This window comes from Argiope bruennichi, chromosome X2 (assembly GCF_947563725.1).
Source record: "Argiope bruennichi chromosome X2, qqArgBrue1.1, whole genome shotgun sequence".
Taxonomy (NCBI): Eukaryota; Metazoa; Arthropoda; class Arachnida; order Araneae; family Araneidae; genus Argiope; species Argiope bruennichi.
In genome coordinates this window covers 92,657,695-92,681,220 of record NC_079163.1, presented here as the reverse complement: position 1 = coordinate 92,681,220, position 23,526 = coordinate 92,657,695, and the positions used below count along the sequence as shown (strand labels likewise).

Here is a 23,526-nt window from a genome sequence, read left to right as displayed (position 1 = left end):
GGCAAATTTCATTTTGGACCAATATTTTTTCGAAGAAATACTAAGTACCTACTACTTTACGTGTACAGTCACAAATGAACAATGCAATAAACTCCCGAAGGATCATATTGCCACGACGTTAATACAAAGAAGCTGTTTGATCACCACAGTGCTTATGCAAAACGGTGCAATTGCTCTTACAGCAATATATGAAGATGATTATAGCTATGCTTCTTGATGAACATGTCATTTTGCGGGCTTTCACATAAGGTCACCAGAACCAAGTCCTTGTGACTTACAGCTGTGGAGTTATCTCAAAAATCACATTTATCAAGAATGTATAATTAATGAAGCGGAGTTGAAAGCCAGCATCGTTCGCCATCTCTGTCTCATTTCTACTGATATGTTGCGCGCGACCGTTGATAACACGGTGGTAAGCCGTTAGCACGTCGTTAACTGACAATGTATGCACATAAACAAACAAATGTGTAAATGAATAAAATTTTCTATTATTCTTTGATTTTTGAATTGTTATTTTACTTTTAACATTGTTACAGTGTCATCTTTCTGCAAAATTTCAAACTTCTTTTTTCCGATGTAAACCTTGGCCGCATGATTTACACAATATAAATTTGAAATTCTATCTGGATCCGTTCAGCAGAAGTGAAGTTGCCAGCCTTAGATACCGTCAGCTTAATTTTAACCACTTTGCATTAAAGGCTAAGCGAAACTTTCTTCACAAAAACATAATTCAAAATAAAATTTATTCTGCCTTTTGCATTTTAATGAATAAAACCGTTCTCTGCTGACATCTTTTCCCTAATATGAGTTTGTTTTATGAGTCTGATTCTTAAAACTGATAAGAAATAAAAATTATATTACATGTTAACTTGCAATAACATAAACGGCCTTATGTCAGAATTTCCAAAAATGGTGTGCTATTTGTTCTTGAAAGACGAGATTCATGTAACTTTGCATACTCATTACTTGACCATAAATTTGCATATGCGTGGCATGCAAAATTTATGATTAACGTAATATACTATGAAATCTTTACCGGCAGACATGCATTTGTTTAAGACATTTCAGAAGAAACACTGAAAACAAAATTCGTACTCGTATACATTCAGGTTCGGTTTACACTTAACATTCTCGTACAAGTTCTAGACATAACAGATGGCATTTTAAACTGCCACCTTCTAATTATGAAATACAGTACTCCCGTCTTCATGCCGTTTACCTTCTATATAAGAATGAACAGCCAATGCTCAATAGCCATGAAGCTCTTAATCGTCTTATACAAAAGAATTTTCTTTTTTTAAATTTTTTATTCCTCCTTGAATTAGCACAAATGTCTTTCCTTATAATTTGGTACAAATAGTTTTATAAAACTCCTCTTTATAAGTTGAAGTTTCAAGAAAGAGCAGGAATGTTAGGATATCGTAATAGCAAGAATTAATGTACCTTCTCTCAAGATAAATTTGTATTAATTAAGAAGTACTTTTTTTATTTTTTCCTCTTCTGAATTACCGATCGTTCATTGCTGTATGAATAGCTGAGTTTAGGAACTTAATTTTCTGCTTCAATTTATCTTTGTGTGTCTTTTTTTTTTTTTTTTTTTTTTCCTGCATAAAAAGCAGATACCGTATCCATGGAAGAACAATCAAAGGTTATTTTTTTAAATCATTAAAAAAAAAAAACACAGTAATAAGCATGAAATGGTATTTAATTAGTTTAAATATGACAAATCTGTTTGTAATATTTACTGCTAGAGCAGTAAATATTACAAACAGAATAATTGTGTACAGTTTGTAATATTTACTGTGTTGTTGATTCCTATTTTCGTTAAAAAATTATATAATAAGGTTTTAACTCTTTCATTTTTTAAAAGTTATGATAGTATTCTTCTATAAATAGGATATCATTTCATAAATTAATAATAACAACAACATATTAAGTGAATTAATTTAAGAAGAAAAATTATCACCTTTATTGCTTCATAATATCTTACAAGTACAAAGTATGATATACTTTGGCACAACATGACTACAGTAGTATTTCAGTTTCAAACAACATTTTCTCATATTAAGAATACTTTCAAATCAAAAATACTAAAATTCGATACAAATCTTTGACAAACATTTTAACGACATAAACAAAGCTCAATACAATTAAAGGGAGAAAAAAAAGGCACGGATGTTGAAAGTATATATAGGCCCATATTTCTCAGTCAGGATATTTTGTTCTTTTATACTGCAATATTGGCAGTTTAACAAAAATTGGATACATTGTCACAATCTCTACTAAAAAAATATTCTATGAAGTAAAATGTTATAGATAATTGAAATGTCAAAATTAAATTAAATGCAACACGATATACATTAATCTTCCTAAATGATCTAAACATTTACTGATTTTTTTTAGTTTTATTGGATATAGAACAAATAGTAACTATAATTTGTAATATAAAAAATATATCGTTTTCATTTTAGCTTTTTTTTTTTCAATTTAATGTCAAGTGTTGTTCCTTAAATCTGAAATTAACAGTAATGTAAAGTCTTTAATATGCATTGCGAATTCAATAAATAAAAAAAAGTTATGAGTGTTCCACTTAGGATAAATCGATCAATATTTATGAAGAAATAAATTTATGAATGACGAATATATTATATCACTTCCGAATAAAGAATGTGACAATATACTTAATTAATTGTGTTAGACAAAGATAAATTTAAGGTCCATTAATATAATCATGTATCATAAAAGATTACCATATTTATTATAAAGGACTGAAACTAATTTGATACACAAGAAATAATAAAAACGAATGGAAATATTTAATAAAGTTATTATTCCAATAAAATCTACATAGCATAGAGTTTATAAAGATGTATTTTTCAAGCAAGCAGAAACACGGTGGTAATAGAATATAACCATAAAAGCTCTGAAGTAGAAATTTTTGAATTAATGTTTGTTGCAATAACAAGAGAATGAAGTATAAGAATAAATAAGTTGGAATTTGTCTTATTTGAATTTGTCAATCAATATTCATGCAGATCCTTCAAAACCGTAATCATACTAAAATTTTAAATAAATAATTTTTACACATTATACTTACAAAAACAATAAAATATTATCAGTCATAAATATTCTTATAATATCTAACTGATGTTGAAATGAAATTATCTACACATAATGACAAAGATGAGGTTTAACTTAAATCTCATTTTGTAAGTAAAACTTCAAGATGCTTCTTGAAATATTTACAGATAATGAGAACTTTCGCCCCACTTTATAACATGCAAAAAATAGAAATATTATTTTTTAATTAATAATTTGGAAATGGAATGGAAGAAAAAAAAACAATGCGAAATAATGGCTTTAGTCAAAAAAGTGATGAATTAAAAATATTTCGAAATTCAAACATAAATGTTTTTTTATATATAAAAGTGCAATATTTAATTTTTTTAAAAAAATTTAGGATGCAAAAAATCTGAAAACTTTATAAAATAATCACAATATGTTCCCTCATGGTAAATATATGTTTTGGTAATATCGTTCGATATTCATAAGATGGAATGTAATGTTAATAATCGTAAAATGCAATAATTCTTTGAAATCTAAATTAAAAATTTAATTATATAAATTTGTATTGGAATGATAAAATCACATTCAGATATATTGTTTTACACAGTTCAAATTAAATGACTGTCATAATAACAGTAAAGGCTAACTTTAAATACATTATTAAAATTTCATGCTTTATATATTTCAAAAACAAGATACTAAATACCAATAAATGAATATAAATGGTCTGGAAATCTTACATTAAAATAATTTTTATAGGAATATAATCAACAAATGTCCTTCTTAATATAAGTCCAGCACTTAATATAATTCTAAAATTCTTAATGACTATCAGGGCATAAAAAAAGAAATGAAAAAGCCTTGTGAATACAAATACTCATGAACTGTATTTAAAATTTTTGGGGGGAGGTGACACTTAATTATGAGATAAAAAAAATTGTTTTAGGACAGAACAAAAAAAAAATTGAAATAATTATAAAACAAATTTGTCAATAAATCAAGCAATGACATTTAAATTTCCAGTCTACTTATGATGCAATTTCGTACAGTTCTGCTACTTGGTAACAGATGCTGCAAAAATCAATTACATAAAAAGAAATTTCAGAGCGTGTTAACTTTATCACAGTCTACGATAACTGACGATTAAAGCAATTATATGTCATCTACAGACAAAAAAATAAATAAATAAATAAAATTTAAAAAACTAAAATAACGTTTCATATGCAAATTCTAAACTTCTGTTATGTGCTTTTTAGAATAATTTTCTTGATTAATCTGTACTCCAAAATATTTAATAACATGATACTTAACAATTGAATAGTTTCAGCATTATGAAAAGATTAAGAAAAAATAAAATATATGCTATAATGATATATAAATAAGAAAGAAGACCTTGCATTATAAATAATAATAATTTCAATTAAATTTTGACAAAAATACATTTAAAAAATACCCTTAAAACAAATGACATTTAAACAGCTAGACAAATACCGTTTCAACAGCAAAGGTACAATTTCCAAGCCGATAATCAAGAATTCTGGTTAATTGCCTCACCCCCTCTCCCGCCCCAAAACACCTTTGACCATTATGGATTTAAGAAATAAATTCAGTTAAATTCTCAAAAAAAAAAAAAACACGCAATCCCCATTTTTTCGGAAAAATTAAAGTTACTCAAAATTTTAAACTTAAACTGCAGAAGTGGTTTCAGACAGGAAACTGCTTAAATTTACATAGAATTCTTAATCTTTAATATCTACTACTGTACCATTCGTCCCTAAAATGCGTTTCAGTTGAAAACTTTCGTCATAGTAACTAATTTAAAGCAAAATTAAAAAAAAAAAAATTAAACACAACAAAATTAACTGCACCATCATAAAATTTTAAATACAGTTTAAAATATAAACTGCACTAAGATTTTGGAGGAATCTTATATTTTCAAATTTTTATTTCTTTCTTTCTTTTCATCCGTTTATGGTAGAAGGGAATGATCATAAATAAATTAACTTTATTTATTCTGAATATTTTTAAATGAATTTCAATTTCAAACAACATCTAAACAATAGACTGTAAAAAATGATAGTATAGTAAATATTAAACAAACTTTTCAGAATTTATATCACAGTTAGGCGTTTGAATAAAAGTAAAACTAACACTATTCCCGACTATTTAAAATAAAATAGGATTTTCTAAACATTAATATGCATCTGCAGTGCATAGCTTTGAAATCCTTTTCAAAAGAACAAAATAAAATTTCAAAATAATTAAAATTAGATTTTTCCAAAAATATCTCAATTACTGTTTTAAACGTCGAATTTTTAATATTCAGCACCAATAAAAAATAAATGGTAAAGGAGCAAATAAAAAACAAAATGCGAATTATAGATGCATAAATTTATACTTGCTTTTCGAATTAAACAACGAATTTTAAAGTTTAACCTAATTTTGGCATTAGTATTTCAGATGTAAAATACAATTCTTAATAATTTCCAGTCATAAACGTTAAACACAGCCTAAAATATAGATGAAATTTAGGATACTTGCAACATTTAGGTTTCCCAAAACATACTTATCAATTTTTTATACCAAAGACAGACATAATTGTCAGAATAATTAAAGATAATCTTCATCTATTATCATGAATAGAAAGCTGTGAAGAGAAAATTCCTTTAATAAACAGAGTTAAATGGTAACAGTAATTCTTATGAAATGAGATTATCTTAGAAATATAAGAATGATCTCCAGCACTTTTTGGAAGGACAAAATTGTGTTGCAGTAAGATTGGTATGACAAGACATTGGTATAACACAATACACATAGACAGTACACAGAGTCAAATCAGTTTCTTAAGGGCGATCAGTTCCATAACCACAGATTTGTATAAAACTACATTTGAAGAAGACTTCCAATCAATAAGTCTAATGTGTTTAAATACTTAAAAAGTGATTAAAACATTCCATCATGTATTCCTATTGGTACAAGCAACAAGAAAAAAAAGGTAACATTTCGAACTAGATATTTCCAGTCTGTCGGAACAGCATATTTAACAAGAATGTCAGTTAAAGAATGAATTTCGTGTGCAACACAAACAAAAATAAATGATGTTACTAGAGCATTGAGGACAGGGTAGCCAGGAACCAATACTAAAACACCATGTGTATCAGCAGCAAGCCAAATATGATACTGGGCAATGAAAAGCTAAAATAAAAAAAGAAAGTACTTAATTTAAAGGATAAAAACTTATGTTCCAACTCCTGTTAAGTTAATTTTATACTATAAAGGATAGATCATATCAAAATACTCTCAAAATAATTACAAAAATGATGCAGGCATATCTTACAAACAATAATTAATTCTAAAAAATAAAATTTCACATACAATTCTTAGAATACATTTTTTACTTTCTAATATTAATAAGAATATACATTCTTACTTCTAATGAAATGTTGCCGAACCATGCGAAAAACATACTATATCTGGTACGTAAGTAACTGCTTATATTCCTCAAAATGAGATATGACAAGATCTGAAAAATATACAAATAAAAAAAAAACAATAAAAATCATGTATATAGCATGAGTTACAAAACAGAATTAATATGCCCAAAAATATAGAAATGCTTTTCAACAAATTATGAAATACCATATTTATACAATTTAAAATAAAAATTATTGCTTGCATACAAATGGAGTACAAAATAATCTGAAAACAAGGTGGAAAAAATTACCCACAAATGTAAAGCACAGGTACACTTGAAATACAGCAGTGTTACTGAGGAAAAGGTTTGTTATCTGGTGACTATGAAAAGGGAAAAAAGTGACATGGATGTTGTGACCATTGTACTTTCTGAGAAATGCAGCAATATAAGAAAGAAAAAAAAATATTGAATCACCTCTTATGGCAGCATGCACAACAGTTGGTAAGATGCTAACTTCAAAACTCAATAGTGGATTAAAAAATATAGCTGCTCGATAAAGAGAAATTATTTCTAAAACACCTAGTAGTCCGAAAGAATAAGTAATCATTATTCAGATAACATCCAAAATGAACAGTAGTTTCCAGGACCATTTCCGAAAAAATTGCTGAAACAGAATTCCATGCTTTTAAAACATAGCATCATCTGTAAGCCATTAGTAAGACCCCGTTCTTCGGTTAAGCAATGGCATTGATGCCCAGTACTCAAAGAATGGGCCTCACAGCAATAGCAATAAGTTATCTGGTGATAAATTTGAATCCATCACATTTGTTGTTTCTTATGGCGCCATGGACAAGCCCGCTGTTACGAAGACAGCGATTTAAGCCGGTGGGGGAGCGACTCTTGTTTTTTTTTTTTAGTAGCGCCACCTAGGGCCAAGAGTACGACTTTGCTACTCACGCATCTCTCATTCGCTTGTACAACTCCTTTTTACAGGAGGGCACATTCACACATCTCACAGATAGAACAACGGAAGGACAATCATGTCCAAACAGGGACTCTAACCCAGGACGCCCGGATCACGGGGAAGACGCGCTACCCCTATGCCAGGACGCCGGCTATCATTTAAGACCAGTAGACACATCTAAGTCAAAAGAAAGCCCTGGGAAGCCTTTATTACAGAATGTCTCTCTTTAACTATGAATTTTAGAGATGGCTTCTTGTTGCATTGCAGTATCTAATTATGTCTTATTGAAATTTGTTATTCTTCATAAATAAATAGCATCCATTGTCTCATCAATCAAAAGGTAGTTTAACTCATTTTAAATAATGTCCTCCTATTTCTGAAATGTTCATTTCATTTCGTCTCTCAAATGTATATATCTGTGAAACGTAATGAATAAATTTACACCAAAAGAGAGTTTTCAAATTTTCATTTTCATTATATTACTTTGTCTTTTTTTAAATCGCTCATTTAAAAATTGGCTCTAATTACCATTATCTTCCACAAAGAAATTACTCTGTAATAAATTTTTAATACTTTCCTTTTTGTTATAAGTATTAAGTCTAGTTTGGATTCCTTTGTAAATAAGAAATGCAGTACCTGGTAAAAAAAAAAAATTTAAGGCCTGCTTACAACAAAAAAAATTAATGTAATTCATTAGAAATTAAAAAGGCAATTACCTTTAAGTTTTACTTGCTTGTGGTTTTTTTATTTTTACATATTAAAGAAATTTGTATAAATTACAAATGAAATACAATGAGCTAACAACAACAACAAAAACGCTCTGAAGATTTGAAATCATTATAATCACAACCAGTCTTGATCAAAAAAACAGTAAATCCTTTAGAAAGTTTAAAATTCTAATGTAAACCATTTGTATTTCTATTAAACCACATGTATACATACAAATGCTGATTCATATTGAATGGGATAAAAAAAAAAGCATACTTATGAATATGTAACTAATTTATTTTGATAAATCAAATTTGCTATGAAACTATGCTTATTCAAGTTTTTATAGCTGTTCTATGTATGCGCCTCTGCCAACACGGCAAATATCTATGCAGTATTCCAGTTCCTGCTACACTAACGATAACATACCCCCTCCCCCTGTTAATGAATCCAGCACATCACTTAACACACGCCATGTCTCTGTAACATACGCCACATCGTAATTTGAAGCCCACACAGTTTTACTCTCGTACGATGCGTCAAGTTTTCGGAACTTCGTGAAGATTTTTCAAGAATTTTTTTCAAAAGGTGTTTTCTTGAAATGGTTTTCTTATATTAAGGCACAGTGTCCTGAAACAGCTTTATTCACCATTCCATCTGGTGACGATACAGTGGGTCTTTATCTAATATCGTGCCAAAATCTCTTCAAACGATGATAAATGAAAGCGTTTTGGTGCATTCCAAAACAGAATATATTCTCCAGCATGGATGGCGCCATTTTGATAATGACGACGGTGAACGCTTTCTCCTAGCGGTGATTTCGGGTTTGAAATAATTTTCGTTGTTGGCAGTTAAAAACTCGTATGATTGTAGTTTCAGTATAAATCTGCTTCGATTTAATAAATCAATTACAGAATACGTACTGTGATATTCCTTTTGACCCATTCAATATGAATCAAACTGCATATTATATAGGTAAACAATTTTGCAGATGCGTGGCCGAAAAGAAACTTTTGAAATTTTAACTTCGATTTATTTTACCACGGGAGTCATATTATGTATAGGGAAACGGCAATAAGAGATACGCCAATCTGCATTGAGATACAAGAGCAAAGTAACAGAATTTTTCCAGTCAGTGATTTTACTATAAAATTTTGATAGGGATTTTATTAACACGTGTAGGCTTAGGAATGTGAATCTTAGGTCTCTAGAATGTTGAGAGCTGTAGGGATTTTTCTCCCTTCGCCCTGAGTGAGGGAAATACCAAAGTCTTCACTTTTCTATATTGCATGTTAGAATTAATTAAATAAAAAGTGGAATTGGATCAAGAAATAAGAGAACATTTTAGAACGAGATTAACATGGTCTAATTTAATATAAATGTTAGGAAATCAATCAAGATTTAAATTAAATTAAAAATATCGCATGTATTTTTCCAGACATTGTAGCTCTCTCTTATTACTTATTTATTCTTCAACTAATATTACACATTCTAATACTTGCGCCTTAAAAGTCTTAATCATGATAATTTGAAATTTAAACATGTCAACGAGATAATTATAGTCAACATAACATTGACACTAGCTTGAAATATTAGTGTTGCAAACAAATTGCTTCTAGTGACTTAGAAGCCATAGAATACTTGCGGAAGTACTAATTATGACGATGATACAGACGGGTGGGTCTATAGCTGCATTTGAACTCGCTCTTTTGAAATAGTTCCGTAAAAATATCATGGAGTGTTCCCTTCATCTGTCGTATAAAATAATATGTACGGGAACTAAAATCTGAGGTGTGCAAGAAATGGGTAGAGAAACTTCAAGCTTCAAAAAAGAAAAAAATTATTCAGTTGCATCCAAACTTTTCCAAAGATTCTGAAAGTAACAGGCCACCCCATCCGAACCATTCCTTAACAGAACTGGAATATCTTCAGGTATTCTATGATTTTCACATCAATGACATAATATGTATACATTGCTAGTGGTTGCAACGAACGGAATATAATCGTTTCAAGCAAGGATCAATGTTGCATTTTGCACTGACCTCAATTGTATGGTTGTTAATATTAGACTTTCCACCTTTATATTAATAAGAGAACAATGGTTTGGTATAAAATAAGCTGTAAAAATATCATAAAATAAAGATATTGTAAATTTGATATCCTTTTATTAAAATCAAAAATTCATTTTTATATAAAGCAAAATGTATCAATATTTCTGTAAATTTAAACTGTAATACAAATTTTACTTACAGGTACAAAAGATATATATGGGTGAACTTCATTGCATTCAAGTTTGTTTCTACATAGAAATGCAAATACAGCATAGCTCTGAAAACAAAAATCCAATATTATGTATAAATTTCCATTCTGATTATTGTATAAAATATTTTAATGAACAATAAATTAGTAAAATGTTGGGTTTTGTTTCGTTTTCTAAATCTACAAAAAGTAATGTACTGTTAATTAAACATTGCTTATAACCTTTAATGAAAAGAATATTAAATGATTATATGAGCCGTTTATTTTGAAAACAGGGCAAGTTCATTTTTTGTTATTGCGAGATATTTAAAGGTTTGCGTTTCAATAAATTTAAAAATATTGGTAAGTATTAATATATATATATTTTGCATTTTGTGGTAACAGATAATGTAAGTTTGTAATCTAATAGTGTTGACAAAGCTGATTAAAAAAAAATAAGAGTTTTATTATAACTAAATGGACTTGCCTCACTTTCAAAATTAATGAATTATTGTAAACGTACATTTAATTAGGAAATATTTCAGTTGCGCCAGCCTTTTTTTTAATAATAAAAACAAAATACTATTCAAATTTTTATAAATATTTAATCATTTGATAAAAAGTGAAACCAAACAAAGAATATTTTTGTAGAAAATATAATATAACAGTAATTCAGTTTTATTAAAAATTTCAATGAAATTATACATCTTAAGTTTATACCCAGGTATAATTAAATTGAATTTTATTCAGGATTTAACATTTTAAAATGTTCATGATGGACGGGAGGTATATATGATAATAAATCCATCATATCCTTGTATTTTTTAGATGTAATGTATCTCCTTTTTTCATACATAAAAGAAAATTTTATATATCTGAAATTATTTGGAATTATTTACCTTCCTCGTTGTGTTGACAAATCGATAATTTTAAATTCAAAATCTCGTTCTATCGAAGTTTTGTTGAACATTTTGTATGGTGCATCCCTTGTAAATCTGATCAAGTATATAATTAATCAATTCACGGTTTCTCCATCGGTATTTTTTTATTTTTTCTTTTTAAAACCGCTTTTTCCAGAGGTTGGGTTGAAAATAAATTTCCACGTTTTATTTCATGTACTAAAAATTTATTATGTTTTCGACAATTTTGTATTTATAGTAATCCTGGGGAATATGCAAGGAACTGGTTTCTGGATTGAATAGTTACTGGATAGTTCCACTCCAAAATCACGATCGTTCGGTAGAAATGAATGTCCTGACAATAAAAATTTGTGATAAATGATATTTATTCATTGTCACTGGACTGAATAATCGGTGATGGAAGTAAACATATTACTATTGACACACAAAATTAAGATATACTTTTTATTATTTATGAAATACTATACAATATCCGATTTTCAATATCAAAAATAGATAAATAGAAACACTCTAGATTTCAGACATGATGTCAAACGGCCACGTTTGCTTCATCATATAGCAACCGGAGCTAAATTTTGCCGTAATATATTCAGTCAAATATAATTTCAATCTAAGATGGACTTGCACCACTTTCAAAATAAACAGATTTTCAATACTGTTAATAGCTACAACTTCCATCTCCAAAATACTAGAATCAAAATTTTATTTTACTATAAATTATTTACACATAAAAATATAACAAGTTTTATCCCCTGCCATTATCCCCATTTTTTCCAAAAATGAACTTGCCCCACTTTCAAAATAAACGGCTCATACAGACATATACTTACGCATTTAAAAAAAAAAATCAAAAACATATATAGTGGATATATAAAGTAAGCTACGTTACGGCATGCAGAAAACTTATAGTGACAAAATGTAAATATACAAAAGAGGAAAACTATTCTTAATATAATGATAATAATACATTTTTAATTGCCATAAGATCGAACTTTTAAAAATATTAATTTATCAGAATAAAATAATTCTTAATTCCTTTGTGCAATTCCTAATGTAATTTAAAATTATTTTACCAACAAGAAAATTTAATGAAATTTAATTTTAAAAAAAGAAAGAAATACACATATTTACCGCTATACCAACTAATGCTGCAGAAGCTGCCGTTAATGAAATGCCTTTTGAAAATAAATTACCACGATTTTTATCATCAAGTATGTGATACTGCTTTAATAACTGTAACCCAAACGCAAATAGCATTCCATTTGCAACACTCTAAAAAGGAAAGAACATTTATTTCACAAAGTACAAACAACAGAATATACAATGCAGTGATTAAAAATATATGACTTACATATCGATCTATTTTCCATCGAAACCACCATTCTTTAATTGAATCATCGGTGGTAACAAATAATGCTTTCCATGGTCGAGTAACAAATATTTTCTCAAAGAAAACCTGAAACAGCAACAAAACGAAATAAAACTCTGTTAAAGACAACACACACACCTGCACATCAAACACATTTAAATAAAATCAAAATTTCTGCTCCTGTATATAAATATACTTCCCATATAATTAAAATACATTTTATTTATTAAACATTTGTAATATAAATAAAAAGTATTTAAATGTTCTTTAAATGTTTGATAAATATCAATACTAAGCCTGAAAGGATACACATTTCTTTTTTTTAAAGATACTACATATTTAAATTCATATTTTATATTTGTTACAATGGCCTTCACTTGCTGTTTAAATATCATTTCTGCTATTTAACATGGTCGGAACTGAACAGAAGATTAAACATTAAGATAGACTTTTACTCATTATTTTTCATATATTAGATATTTTATATCATGTGAAATGTAAATAAAGAATTAATGCACTTTACAATATTTACAGCGATTCTGAATTTGGGCTTCAATTTTAAATAATTAAAAATCACAATTAATCCAAAACTAATTAAAAATCAAAATTTTAATCTAATTCAATCAATCTATCCTTTAAAAATCAAATTTAATGAACCTTAACCTTTTGGGAATGCAGCAACCTTAGCAATTATTTCAAAAATTTCCTTCTTTTCTCATAATGTTTGCTGAAACTTTGAATATCATACAAAATTACAAATAAAGATCGTTTGTTAATCATATCTTATAAATATAAACTGATCTTGAGTCTTTGTGCTGTGAAGTTAAAACATATATCAAATCGTAGAAACAGAATAGCTAAAACATATAATCAATACCGCTTACAACAAATGCCAAAATAATATTAAAAAAAAAAGAAAAGAAAAGAAAACGATGTATGAATGTTGAGCTTGCAGAGCTAACACTCCCTTCATCTAAAGAAATACACTTACAATTTTATTTCTTGTCTATTCCTCACTCCAAAATTATTTTCTCTAGCGTTCTTTTTTAATGATTTCATTTTAACTTTCGCGCGAAAACAAAAATTCAGCTTATGCATTATTATTTTTTTTCCATCACTAATAATAATTTATCAAGGAAAAAAATAACTGTTTTCCAGAGAGAAAAAGAAAAAGGGTATTCTGGAATAAAAACTTGTATTTCTGCATTAATTTTTTTTTTTTTTTTTTTACCAAAAAAACAAATGACGTTTATTTAATCCTGTATTTTTTATTTTTTTGTTATCAATCCTGTCTCACACTGAATGCAAAAATTTCTTAAAAGTGTTTGTAGCACTGCTGGTTTTTAGGCTGGTGGGCCACCATTACATAAAACCGATACTCACAAACTGATATAACGATACACAATATATAATAAATATGATAATGCTAACAATTTGATAACCGATTTTATAAGGAAATGTAATGAACTTCACCTAATAACCACCAATACCAGAGATATCCATTATTACAAAATAAAACAGAAATTGCATAAAACTTCTTAAAGAACAGATTGGCAAAATATATGTTTAAAGTAATGAATTGTGAATTCAAACTTCAAAATGCACTTTGAAAAAAAATTTAACCCAAAACTCAGAATTTTGCTGGTTTAAAAATAATTTCAAACTTTTTTTTTATAAACTAAGTCTATAAAGCTTTTTAATTAAGAATTATAAGTAACAAAACATCTTTAAATGAGATTTATAACTCTTATAAGTTATTTTTTTTTTATCAGAAAAAATAAAATTGGGTCAGAAAAGAAAGAAGCAAACAGAAGAATACAATAAACAGGATGTCTTAAAAAAGAGGAACAAGCTTTTATTTCTCTAAATATTGCACTTAAGCATATACTTCCAATTAGAAAATTTTAATAAATAAGAGGAAGGGGGATTGTGTGAAAACACTGGCTTCTGTGTGTTGATAGCAAAAACTTAAATTTTAGTACATCCACAATAATGAAAAAATGTCAGTTAGTAAAATATTTATGTGACATTCATCAATGCACTCACAAAATTTCACACTCTTTTCTACAAAATTTGCAAAGATATGCTTATTTATAAATTTAGATGGAAACATTCATTTCAGAATGCAAATTTATTCATTCCAGAAAAATCGTCATATGCAAATATTTGTCAAGTAGTATATTATAAAATCACAATAATTTGAAGGAAATTTGCGCACGCATAATGCATAATTTTGTTCACTTTATTGGCTGAAATAGCATTTTCGATTTCATAAAGAGAAAAGAAATTTGTGGGACTGAACATTTAAGATATTCCAGAGTACTTAAATGCCAAACAAGAAAATATAATTTTTTTGTGTGCAATTGTGCGCTTTTTAAAAGAATGACAAAATTCAATATAAAGAACGCTTGGAAATGCTTCGATTTATGCTTATGTAATCCTACTGACGGGCTAATTGTAGAATACAAACGTCGTTTTCTGTATTCCTGCCATCCTTCTAGGAAGTGTATTCAGAGAACGATTCAGCAATAATAACTACAGGATTCTTACTTCCCCCCGGAGGAAGGGAAAGATGAGCCGTTAAGCAAATGATACAAAAATTGATATTATGATACATTTTTTAAGTTACCTCATGCTAGAGCAGCAATTCAAAATTCGACATACGAAAAATGACGGTGAGTATTTAGTTTAATAACTGGTATCCATTCAGCATTCATGGACTGTTACAACAGTTACATGGACAACTACACGATCGAAATCTAAAATTTTAGAACTGGGCGCTTCTTTAGGTAAAATTAAACTCTTCTTTTCTGAAAAACACAGAAAGAGGGATGTCGCTTCAATCGAGAAACAAGCATTAACCTTCAAAACAATCACTTTTGGAACAGTAAAAATCCATTTTTCGTACAAGAAGTTCATCTTCAGAGGCAATGTTCTATAAATTTGTGGTGTGCCGTCTTTAGAAACTCGTTGGTTAATCCCATTTTGTATAACAGTACTATGAATGGCTACCGACATGTTCAGTTTAATTTTAATTGCTATTATATCTGAACTAAGGGATAAATTGTCTTTGACAATATATGCTCTGGAGATCTTTGTTAACAAATTCAAAACACCTTATATATTACAACTGACGAACTGAATCATATACACACAAGTACTGTTTAAAAAATCCAACTTTGTAGAGAAGTCAAGGAAATCGTCATTATTTTACCGATTCTGCCCTTTTAATAATCTTTAGTAGTATTACATTATCCATTAAAATTATACCGTAAGTCTCACTCAAACACTTGTCAGAAGAAAAAGGATCTGAGTCAATAAATTTGTCTTTAAATATCTCAGAAAATTTTACAAAGCATAAAAGTTTGCGTACATATGATGAATGTAGGGTAAACATTTTACTCACTAACACGTTTTCGCTATAAGGACCATGTAAAAATTTAATTTTTGAAGTTTTTTGCTATTACCCTCCACAGAAGCTAAATAATTTAATACATTTAGGCACCTTATTTGGCATTACAATTGGAATACAGTTAAGGAAATAATCTCCTGTTCCACCTTTTTTGAGACACCCTGTATATATTTTATATTAATTATCATATCAATAATAATTAATATAAAATAGCATACAGTAAATGAATATATAATAAAATATTCATTAATTGTCAATCTCTTTTAGTTGTAAAAAACAGAAAAAGTCTTTCAATATGCTAACTGAATTAACATCTTTACGGCTGAACTATTACCTCAGACATGTATAAAACTGTAACAACTCCAAATAGTGCAACAAACTTCAGAATCATGTAGAAATACAAAAGTGGATTAACTAAAATCAGAAAATAAAATGATCAATTACTTTTAATAATGCAAGAGTAACATATTTTTTTTAGCTAATTCAAAATACAGAATACAATCAATAATATGGGTCATTTCCAGTATATCTCTCAAGCACTTATACTAATTAAAACTGCAAAGATATAAGAGTTAATAAAATAATAATCACATTTATAAACACGATTTGTGTAGCCAAGTAGAAATGCTTTGTAAAAGAAAAGTTAGCAAGCAGCATCCTGGTAACTAAAGTAAGTAATATTTTAAGCAAAAACTACCTATAAAAACTGAAACTGTCAAATGGGATATGCATATGATGATATAAGGATACATATTTAGGACTTCTTATAATCTTCGCATCATACAAATGATAGGAAGGTTGTTTGAGATCCCAATCGATTTCATGCATTTCAGGTAAGTAAACAAAGTGCACCAATTTTAATTCTTCACAACACACAATGCAAAATTTAATAGTAATAGTGCAGAAATGACAACTATGGAAATACATACAAGAAATAATGGTTCATCAGCACTGCTCCATATTCAATAATATTTACATATTCTATAAAGACATACAAACAAACTGCACAACCACTGTCTAGTTCAATTAGATTAACATCCCATTCAAAAGCCACATGAGGACTGCTTTAGCACATAATCTCATAATTTTGAAACATGGGCAGATGGCGAGGAAAAACTCCAGCATTCCCCGTCTCCAATCTTTCACACCACATTGATAGGTGAAAGCTTTTGACCTTGAGCAATTTAATAAGCACTAGATAATATACAAGGCATATTTTTGATGGAATACGATTTCGGGTTAGATTTCGAGAAAATTCCCCTCACTTGTTTGAAGTTCAAAAAGTATTTATAAAATTGATTTTCTTCTAAAAATGATAAATCTCACTTTTTATTTTGATGACCACAATGCTTTAATCTGATGACAGAATAAATTAAAGCTAACTTGAGAACTATGCTTTTTCTAAACAAATCAAAATCAAAATTAACATATTTTCACAGTAACCTGCACTTCAAAAGAAAATGAATTACAGATTCATCACATATATCGCCTAATTATGTTCATAGTGACTACATCTCCTTCAAAAATAATTTTCTTGTAATTCTATTAATTTGACTTCTCCACCTCCAACAATTTTAATATGCAACAAAAATTTCTCTTCATCTGAAAGTGTTTGGGGGGAGGGGGGCTAAATATAAAACTGCTTAGTTTTTCAGTAGTATCATAATTAGCAATATAAAAAAATTCATAAAGATTTTTAACTATTCTTGATGGCACATTTCATCAAATAAAGAGTTTTATTTATACATAACCATTTCTAAGCTATACAAAATTGAAATCTATGAAAAAACATAGAATGCTGAATAAAATAGATACACACCAACAAACATTATTAAAATTCAAAAAGCCTGAGTTCCACAACTTGCAAATGAAAACCAATATTTGTAAGTGATCCATTGTATCTTAAAAAAATGGAACCAAAATACAGAATGTTGGAATATTTAAACAAACAAAATTATTATGATTATGAGGAATTAAAAATTGTGCACAGAGGTATAATTTCTTATAAGAAATCAAAATAATAATCAGTAGCTGCAAGTTCCTTAAAACATTAACTCTACCAGAAATGCCACAGTGGTTGAATATTGCATCAGCATTTTGAACTTAAAAATCATATTTCAATTCTTACAGGCAAGCATATAAACAAGAAAGCATTCCCTTTTTGAAATTTTTTATAGCATTCACTAAATTCTCATAAGGAAGGTGAGCAAACCATTAAAAAAAAAAAAAACTCTTCGCCTATTAAAATTAAATATGGTTTTGAATTCTGTAACCAAGGAAGCTTATCTTCATTTCAAAAATTACACTTAAAATATTATCAATTAATAAATTTAGATCAAGTCAACTTTAAAATATCTTTAAATAAAATCATTTAAATACTTACCTTCTGCAGCTGGAGCTGTGACTTGGGGAACAGATTTCACAGTGACAAACATCACAACAAACCAAAATGACACTAAAGGCACAAAATAATAAAACTGATATGGACGGTTCATGCACAAACATAGAACAACAACTAGGAAATTTAGGCGGAAAAGAACCTAGAAAGAATAAGCATAGTTAAATACATCTGAATGGCAAAATTTTAAAATACTTTTCAATAATAATGTCTTAAAACATTTCAATTTTATAGTACATTTTTATAAATATATTTTAAAATGCAATTTTTTTTATTATTATTTTACATGAAAAAACTTTAAATCGTCTATGCAATAAACATTACAAAAACTGAAAAAAAAAACATAAATAGGATTTAATTTAAAGATATATGCTATTTTGAAATCTCAGTAAAATATTTATGTCTGGTCACAACAACAGTCCAGTTAAAATGACAAAAGTGCGCTTTTTTAACACGAGAGCACACAAGGTACACAGATCTTCATATACTCAAGCAAAATATACACAAAAGCAATCGTAATTACAGGATAAAAATAGAAAAAAAAGGTGATGATAATCATCTCAAATTCATTTTGTTGCATATACAGACGGTCTGACTGAGTTTTAATTAATGGCTCTATTATCGGCTCTTTGTAATTAGTAAATCTCCAAACTACCATGTTAAAAAATGTGTTGCATTGAAGTGACTTAATTTGAGTAATAATTTGTTTGAATTTACAATTTTTTGAATTCTGTAGTCAGCAGTTTTTAACAAAAAGCAGTCATAAGTTACTAATCTATTACATGAAATTTACTGAGGGAGGTATCAGTCATCTCCATATTTAAAACACTGAATGACTCTGCATAGGTTCTTACACAACAATCTGTTTCATTTATAATCTAATTCCTAATGTAGGAGACAGGAGTTTAGCCTATCAATCAATCGATAAATGGTGAACTCAGGTCTGTCCATGAGAAGTAAAGAGCAAAGAAGCGCCATGAGAAACTATTCCAAATGTTTATCCCTAAATTAACCAGAAATTCTATTTCACAGTATGCAAAATCACCACAACAAGCATCAAGGGAATCTCTAAGTGAGATATCTAGAAGCAAATAAAAAGACAAAGCTCTTCTAGATCTCGCACCTATTTGCATAAGAAAAAAAAAAAAAAAAAAAGGAAGGGGGACAAAAAAGAAAAACAACCAGATGGATGAGAAATCTTGAAGCTTATCACTTCCAAATGACATGCACTCCTTAAGGTGTATAAAATTCTAGAATTCTTTCCCAAATCACAGAAACAGATTAAATCTCTGCAACTTTTCAAATGGAAATAATATGAAGATTGCGATACCAGTAAAAAATTACTAATAACAATATCAGCTGCAATCATTACTCAGTATTTGGGGATCAGTAACAGTTTTTTCAGAATTATTAAAAGTAAGGTAAGCACAAAGAAATATCAAACATTAAGTAGGAACAAGAACTGTATTAATGTTGCACTTGTCAGATTTACTTGGTTGTTGTCAGATTTACTTACACAGATTACCAATATTGCCAAAAGGGCAGTGCAAGCCATTGCTCATTTCAAATATTATAATAAGATTTAAGGAGAAAAAAATGCAGGAACTTTTCAGCATTTCAGAAAAAGAATGGAATCATTGGTCAAAACATTACTTATATTATAACTACTCTTATTATTAATCTTTTTCATTACAATGCTAGCACATTAATTACCATTTTTTTAACGTGTGCTTAATGTGCACATTATTATGGACTATTTAATCCAAGACGCCATGCATTTAAAGTTTTCTGTGCGGGATTAGCATATTTCATGTATAATCCATTAAAATCAGCTAATATCGCCAGTATTTGTTTAAAATATGGAAATTATATTATTTTTCAAAGAAAGTGTAAAGCCTTAACTTGTTTTTTTACTCCAAAATTAAAAATTTAATTTCTTTCCCAAGATTCTTACATTTACATAAAAATTGTGATAGTAAAACAACGCCTTATTATTTATCATTACAATAAATTATAATGAAAATTTCGTCATATTATTGGTTAGATTAGTTTCAGATAAATTTGCTTTCATATCGAACACACGATATAAGTCATACAAGCAGTGATAAATCCTTTTGTATTTGCAACTGTTCAATGTTTAAATCTGATCTGACTTAAATTTTCTTCCTGCTTGTCATTACTAAACTGCAAGTATTACTAGCAAAAAAAAAAAAAAAAAAAACCCTTAGTGTTGCTGTTTTTATTGTATTTAGTCACCAAAGGTGTGACGTTAGCATATTAGAAGTAATAATACAATCCAAATTTTATTTAGGAATTGATAAAATCCATTCAATTAGCTTTTGTTTCAAGTCTTTATAAACCAAATTTAAGGCTGGATTTCAAGTGCATGTTTTAAAACTCTAAAAACTAAAAATAAAGACTTTTTCTGATTATAAAAAAAACAAGAGAATTGATTGGAAATAAAGAATTTTAAATTCTAATTGCATATGATGAAAGCTGACACACATTTGTGATTTAGAAACAGATAATTAGCATCAAGCATTCTATACAGGAGGTATATTTTTCATGTCCCCAATTTATCTAAACACAAAATTGTTATAATAATTCTATAATTGTTTCAGGAGCAAAAATAAAGACATCATTTTTTGTAATTTTATATACGGAATCATAAATTTTAGACTAGAGCATGAAATTTTATCAAAACTAATAAAATACGATCACAAAAACATGACTTAATTTTAAAATTCACATTATACTAAATAATATTACATTTTTAATAAAGCATTCAAAATATTGTGTGCTAATTACATTTTACATTTATTACAATTATAAATTATTTCTAATTTCAAATTATAAATGATACTAGGTAAATAGTAATACACACATATATACAACATACCTGGCAAAATCTATAAAATCCAAAATCTCCATAGTGATAAAAATATGTAAAATGTCCATATCCACTCAAGAAAAGATATGAAGTCACTAGAACTCGTATGTGCATATATATAGGCAAAACCTTCACGAAATAAAATAAAAAAGTGAATGAAATTGAATCCTTACACCAAATAATTTTATATTCGGCAAGTTTTGTTTTTAATTTGATGCAAATGCACACAATCAGATAATTAAAAGAAATATACAATTTATACATAATATATGCTTTAGTATGCAGAAGAATCTACTGCGTTTTACGAAGAAAAGAAGTTCTTTATTTTCCCAACTGTCAGACTATATATGAATGATTTCTTTTCAAAAAAAAGTAAATTTAAAAATTAAGTAAAGACAAAGTTCTTTTGCATAGAACACTATGCATATTTTCATTTTCATATTTCTATTTAAATAATTTTTCCCGATGACAGCCCCTGAGGAGTTTCTCCCAAAATTCAAAAATAGGGAAAAAAGGGACAAATTATGAATATGTGCTGAGCAGAATCCTGATTATGCAGTTTTTTTAAGAAACAATTTTTGGCAACTTTTAGCTGAACAGATTAAACATAAAATAATTTGAAACGTTACACTTTAATGCATCTATGAATAAGCAATTTTCTAATTACTTTTAATGGAATTGTAACTGTTTCTCAAAATGATTGTAAAACATCAGATTTATGAATCCCCCTTACTATTTTTATCAGACATACATGATTAAAACAATATCTTCAATAAAAACAAACATAATTAAGCGAGTATGCATGGCAAATCATGATATGTTATTTCTACTCACATGACTAGCACCTGTCATATGGTAAATAAGAATAAGCAATTGCATCCAGCCTTTCCATTCATTAGTTTGATCACGGTGAAGAACTTGAGTCTAAAATTTAAAAAAAAAAAATACAAAGCAATTTAATTAGGTAAAAAGTCTCACAACAAATATTTACAAAAAAAAATCTAAAAATATATTGCTTGCATAAATCATGCAATAATAAAAGAAACGAAATATCAAAGCTGTAACATAAAATGCAATACAGAAAGCAAGCATCAACGGAATTAACTATACATATAAAAGCAGCACATATCGTGAATGTATTTTCAATAATGTAAAATTTAAAGCAGGGGGCTTTCAGTTAAAATAATTAATCCACTACTACATTAGTTAATACAATTTTAAGAAACAAAATTCAATTTTTTAAGGAAAAAAAATCTTGCATAAAATTGAAATTTTCAGTACAAACATCAGCAGTGTATTTCCTTCGTTTAAAAATAATCAAATTTAGAAAAGTCAAATAAATATTAAATGAAATTTCAAAATTTCTTATAAATACTTTAACTGTTATCGTGTCAAGATTGCTTTTTTGAAGCAAAAAAAAAAAAAAAAATGTATATAGGTAGCTTTTTTACGCTATAAAAAACAAAAAATAAATTAAAAAATCGTGTAATAAAAACCGTTTAATAAAACTAAGTTAAAAATTATTTTATAGTGGTAGTATATTTTTATAAAGTTGTATGGTATACTATACAAAATGAACATAAGGGCTAATAATATAATTTTAAGCAGGAAAAAATTTAATAAACGCTTATTATAAAAAAGATTAGACAAAACGTTTACAGAAACAATGAAAAATTATTTCAAATAAAGAAGCAAAATGATTAAATTAAAATGAAAAACATTGTTGAACAATTTAAAAAGTTACTTTTTTGCCACCAACTTAAGTTTATGCCAAACTTATTTTTGATTATTAAAACATTACAGCTATTGTAAACGGACTGGCTTTACATTTTGCATCATCTCTTCAAAATGCATTCAAAAATGTTTCATTTTTCTTTTTATTACAAAAATGTCAAATTAGTTTTCAGAAAAATTATTGCCTGGCCTTATAAACTAAGGCAATTATGCTCACAAAGTCATTCTGAAGATATTTTTTTTTATCACGGAAAAGCTGCAACTTTATAAAAAAAAGCATATTTCAAAATAACCCGAGTTTTGCAAAGGAAGAATAAAATAGTTTTATTCTTCCTAAGTTACATGAAAAACTCTTTCATTGAAAAAAAAATCTTAATATTTATTGGGTATCTATCTTGAAAATAATAAAATG

General features: G+C 27.9%; 1 protein-coding gene across 1 annotated transcript in view; it reads right to left on the bottom strand.

The window, feature by feature from the left end:
- Positions 1 to 1,945: 1,945 nt before the first annotated feature.
- LOC129960581 (N-acetylneuraminate 9-O-acetyltransferase-like) overlaps positions 1,946 to 23,526 on the bottom strand; it is a 46,026-nt gene continuing 24,445 nt past the window's right edge. Inside the window, exons 11-19 of the mRNA XM_056074075.1 lie at positions 22,215 to 22,304; positions 21,390 to 21,509; positions 18,476 to 18,632; positions 16,427 to 16,506; positions 12,663 to 12,767; positions 12,443 to 12,583; positions 10,404 to 10,481; positions 6,497 to 6,589; positions 1,946 to 6,261 (exon numbers count right to left, since the gene is read on the bottom strand). Of these exons, the coding sequence (XP_055930050.1) occupies positions 6,010 to 6,261; positions 6,497 to 6,589; positions 10,404 to 10,481; positions 12,443 to 12,583; positions 12,663 to 12,767; positions 16,427 to 16,506; positions 18,476 to 18,632; positions 21,390 to 21,509; positions 22,215 to 22,304 (1,116 nt within the window). The 3' untranslated portion in view covers positions 1,946 to 6,009. The remainder of the gene's footprint in view (positions 6,262 to 6,496; positions 6,590 to 10,403; positions 10,482 to 12,442; positions 12,584 to 12,662; positions 12,768 to 16,426; positions 16,507 to 18,475; positions 18,633 to 21,389; positions 21,510 to 22,214; positions 22,305 to 23,526) is intronic.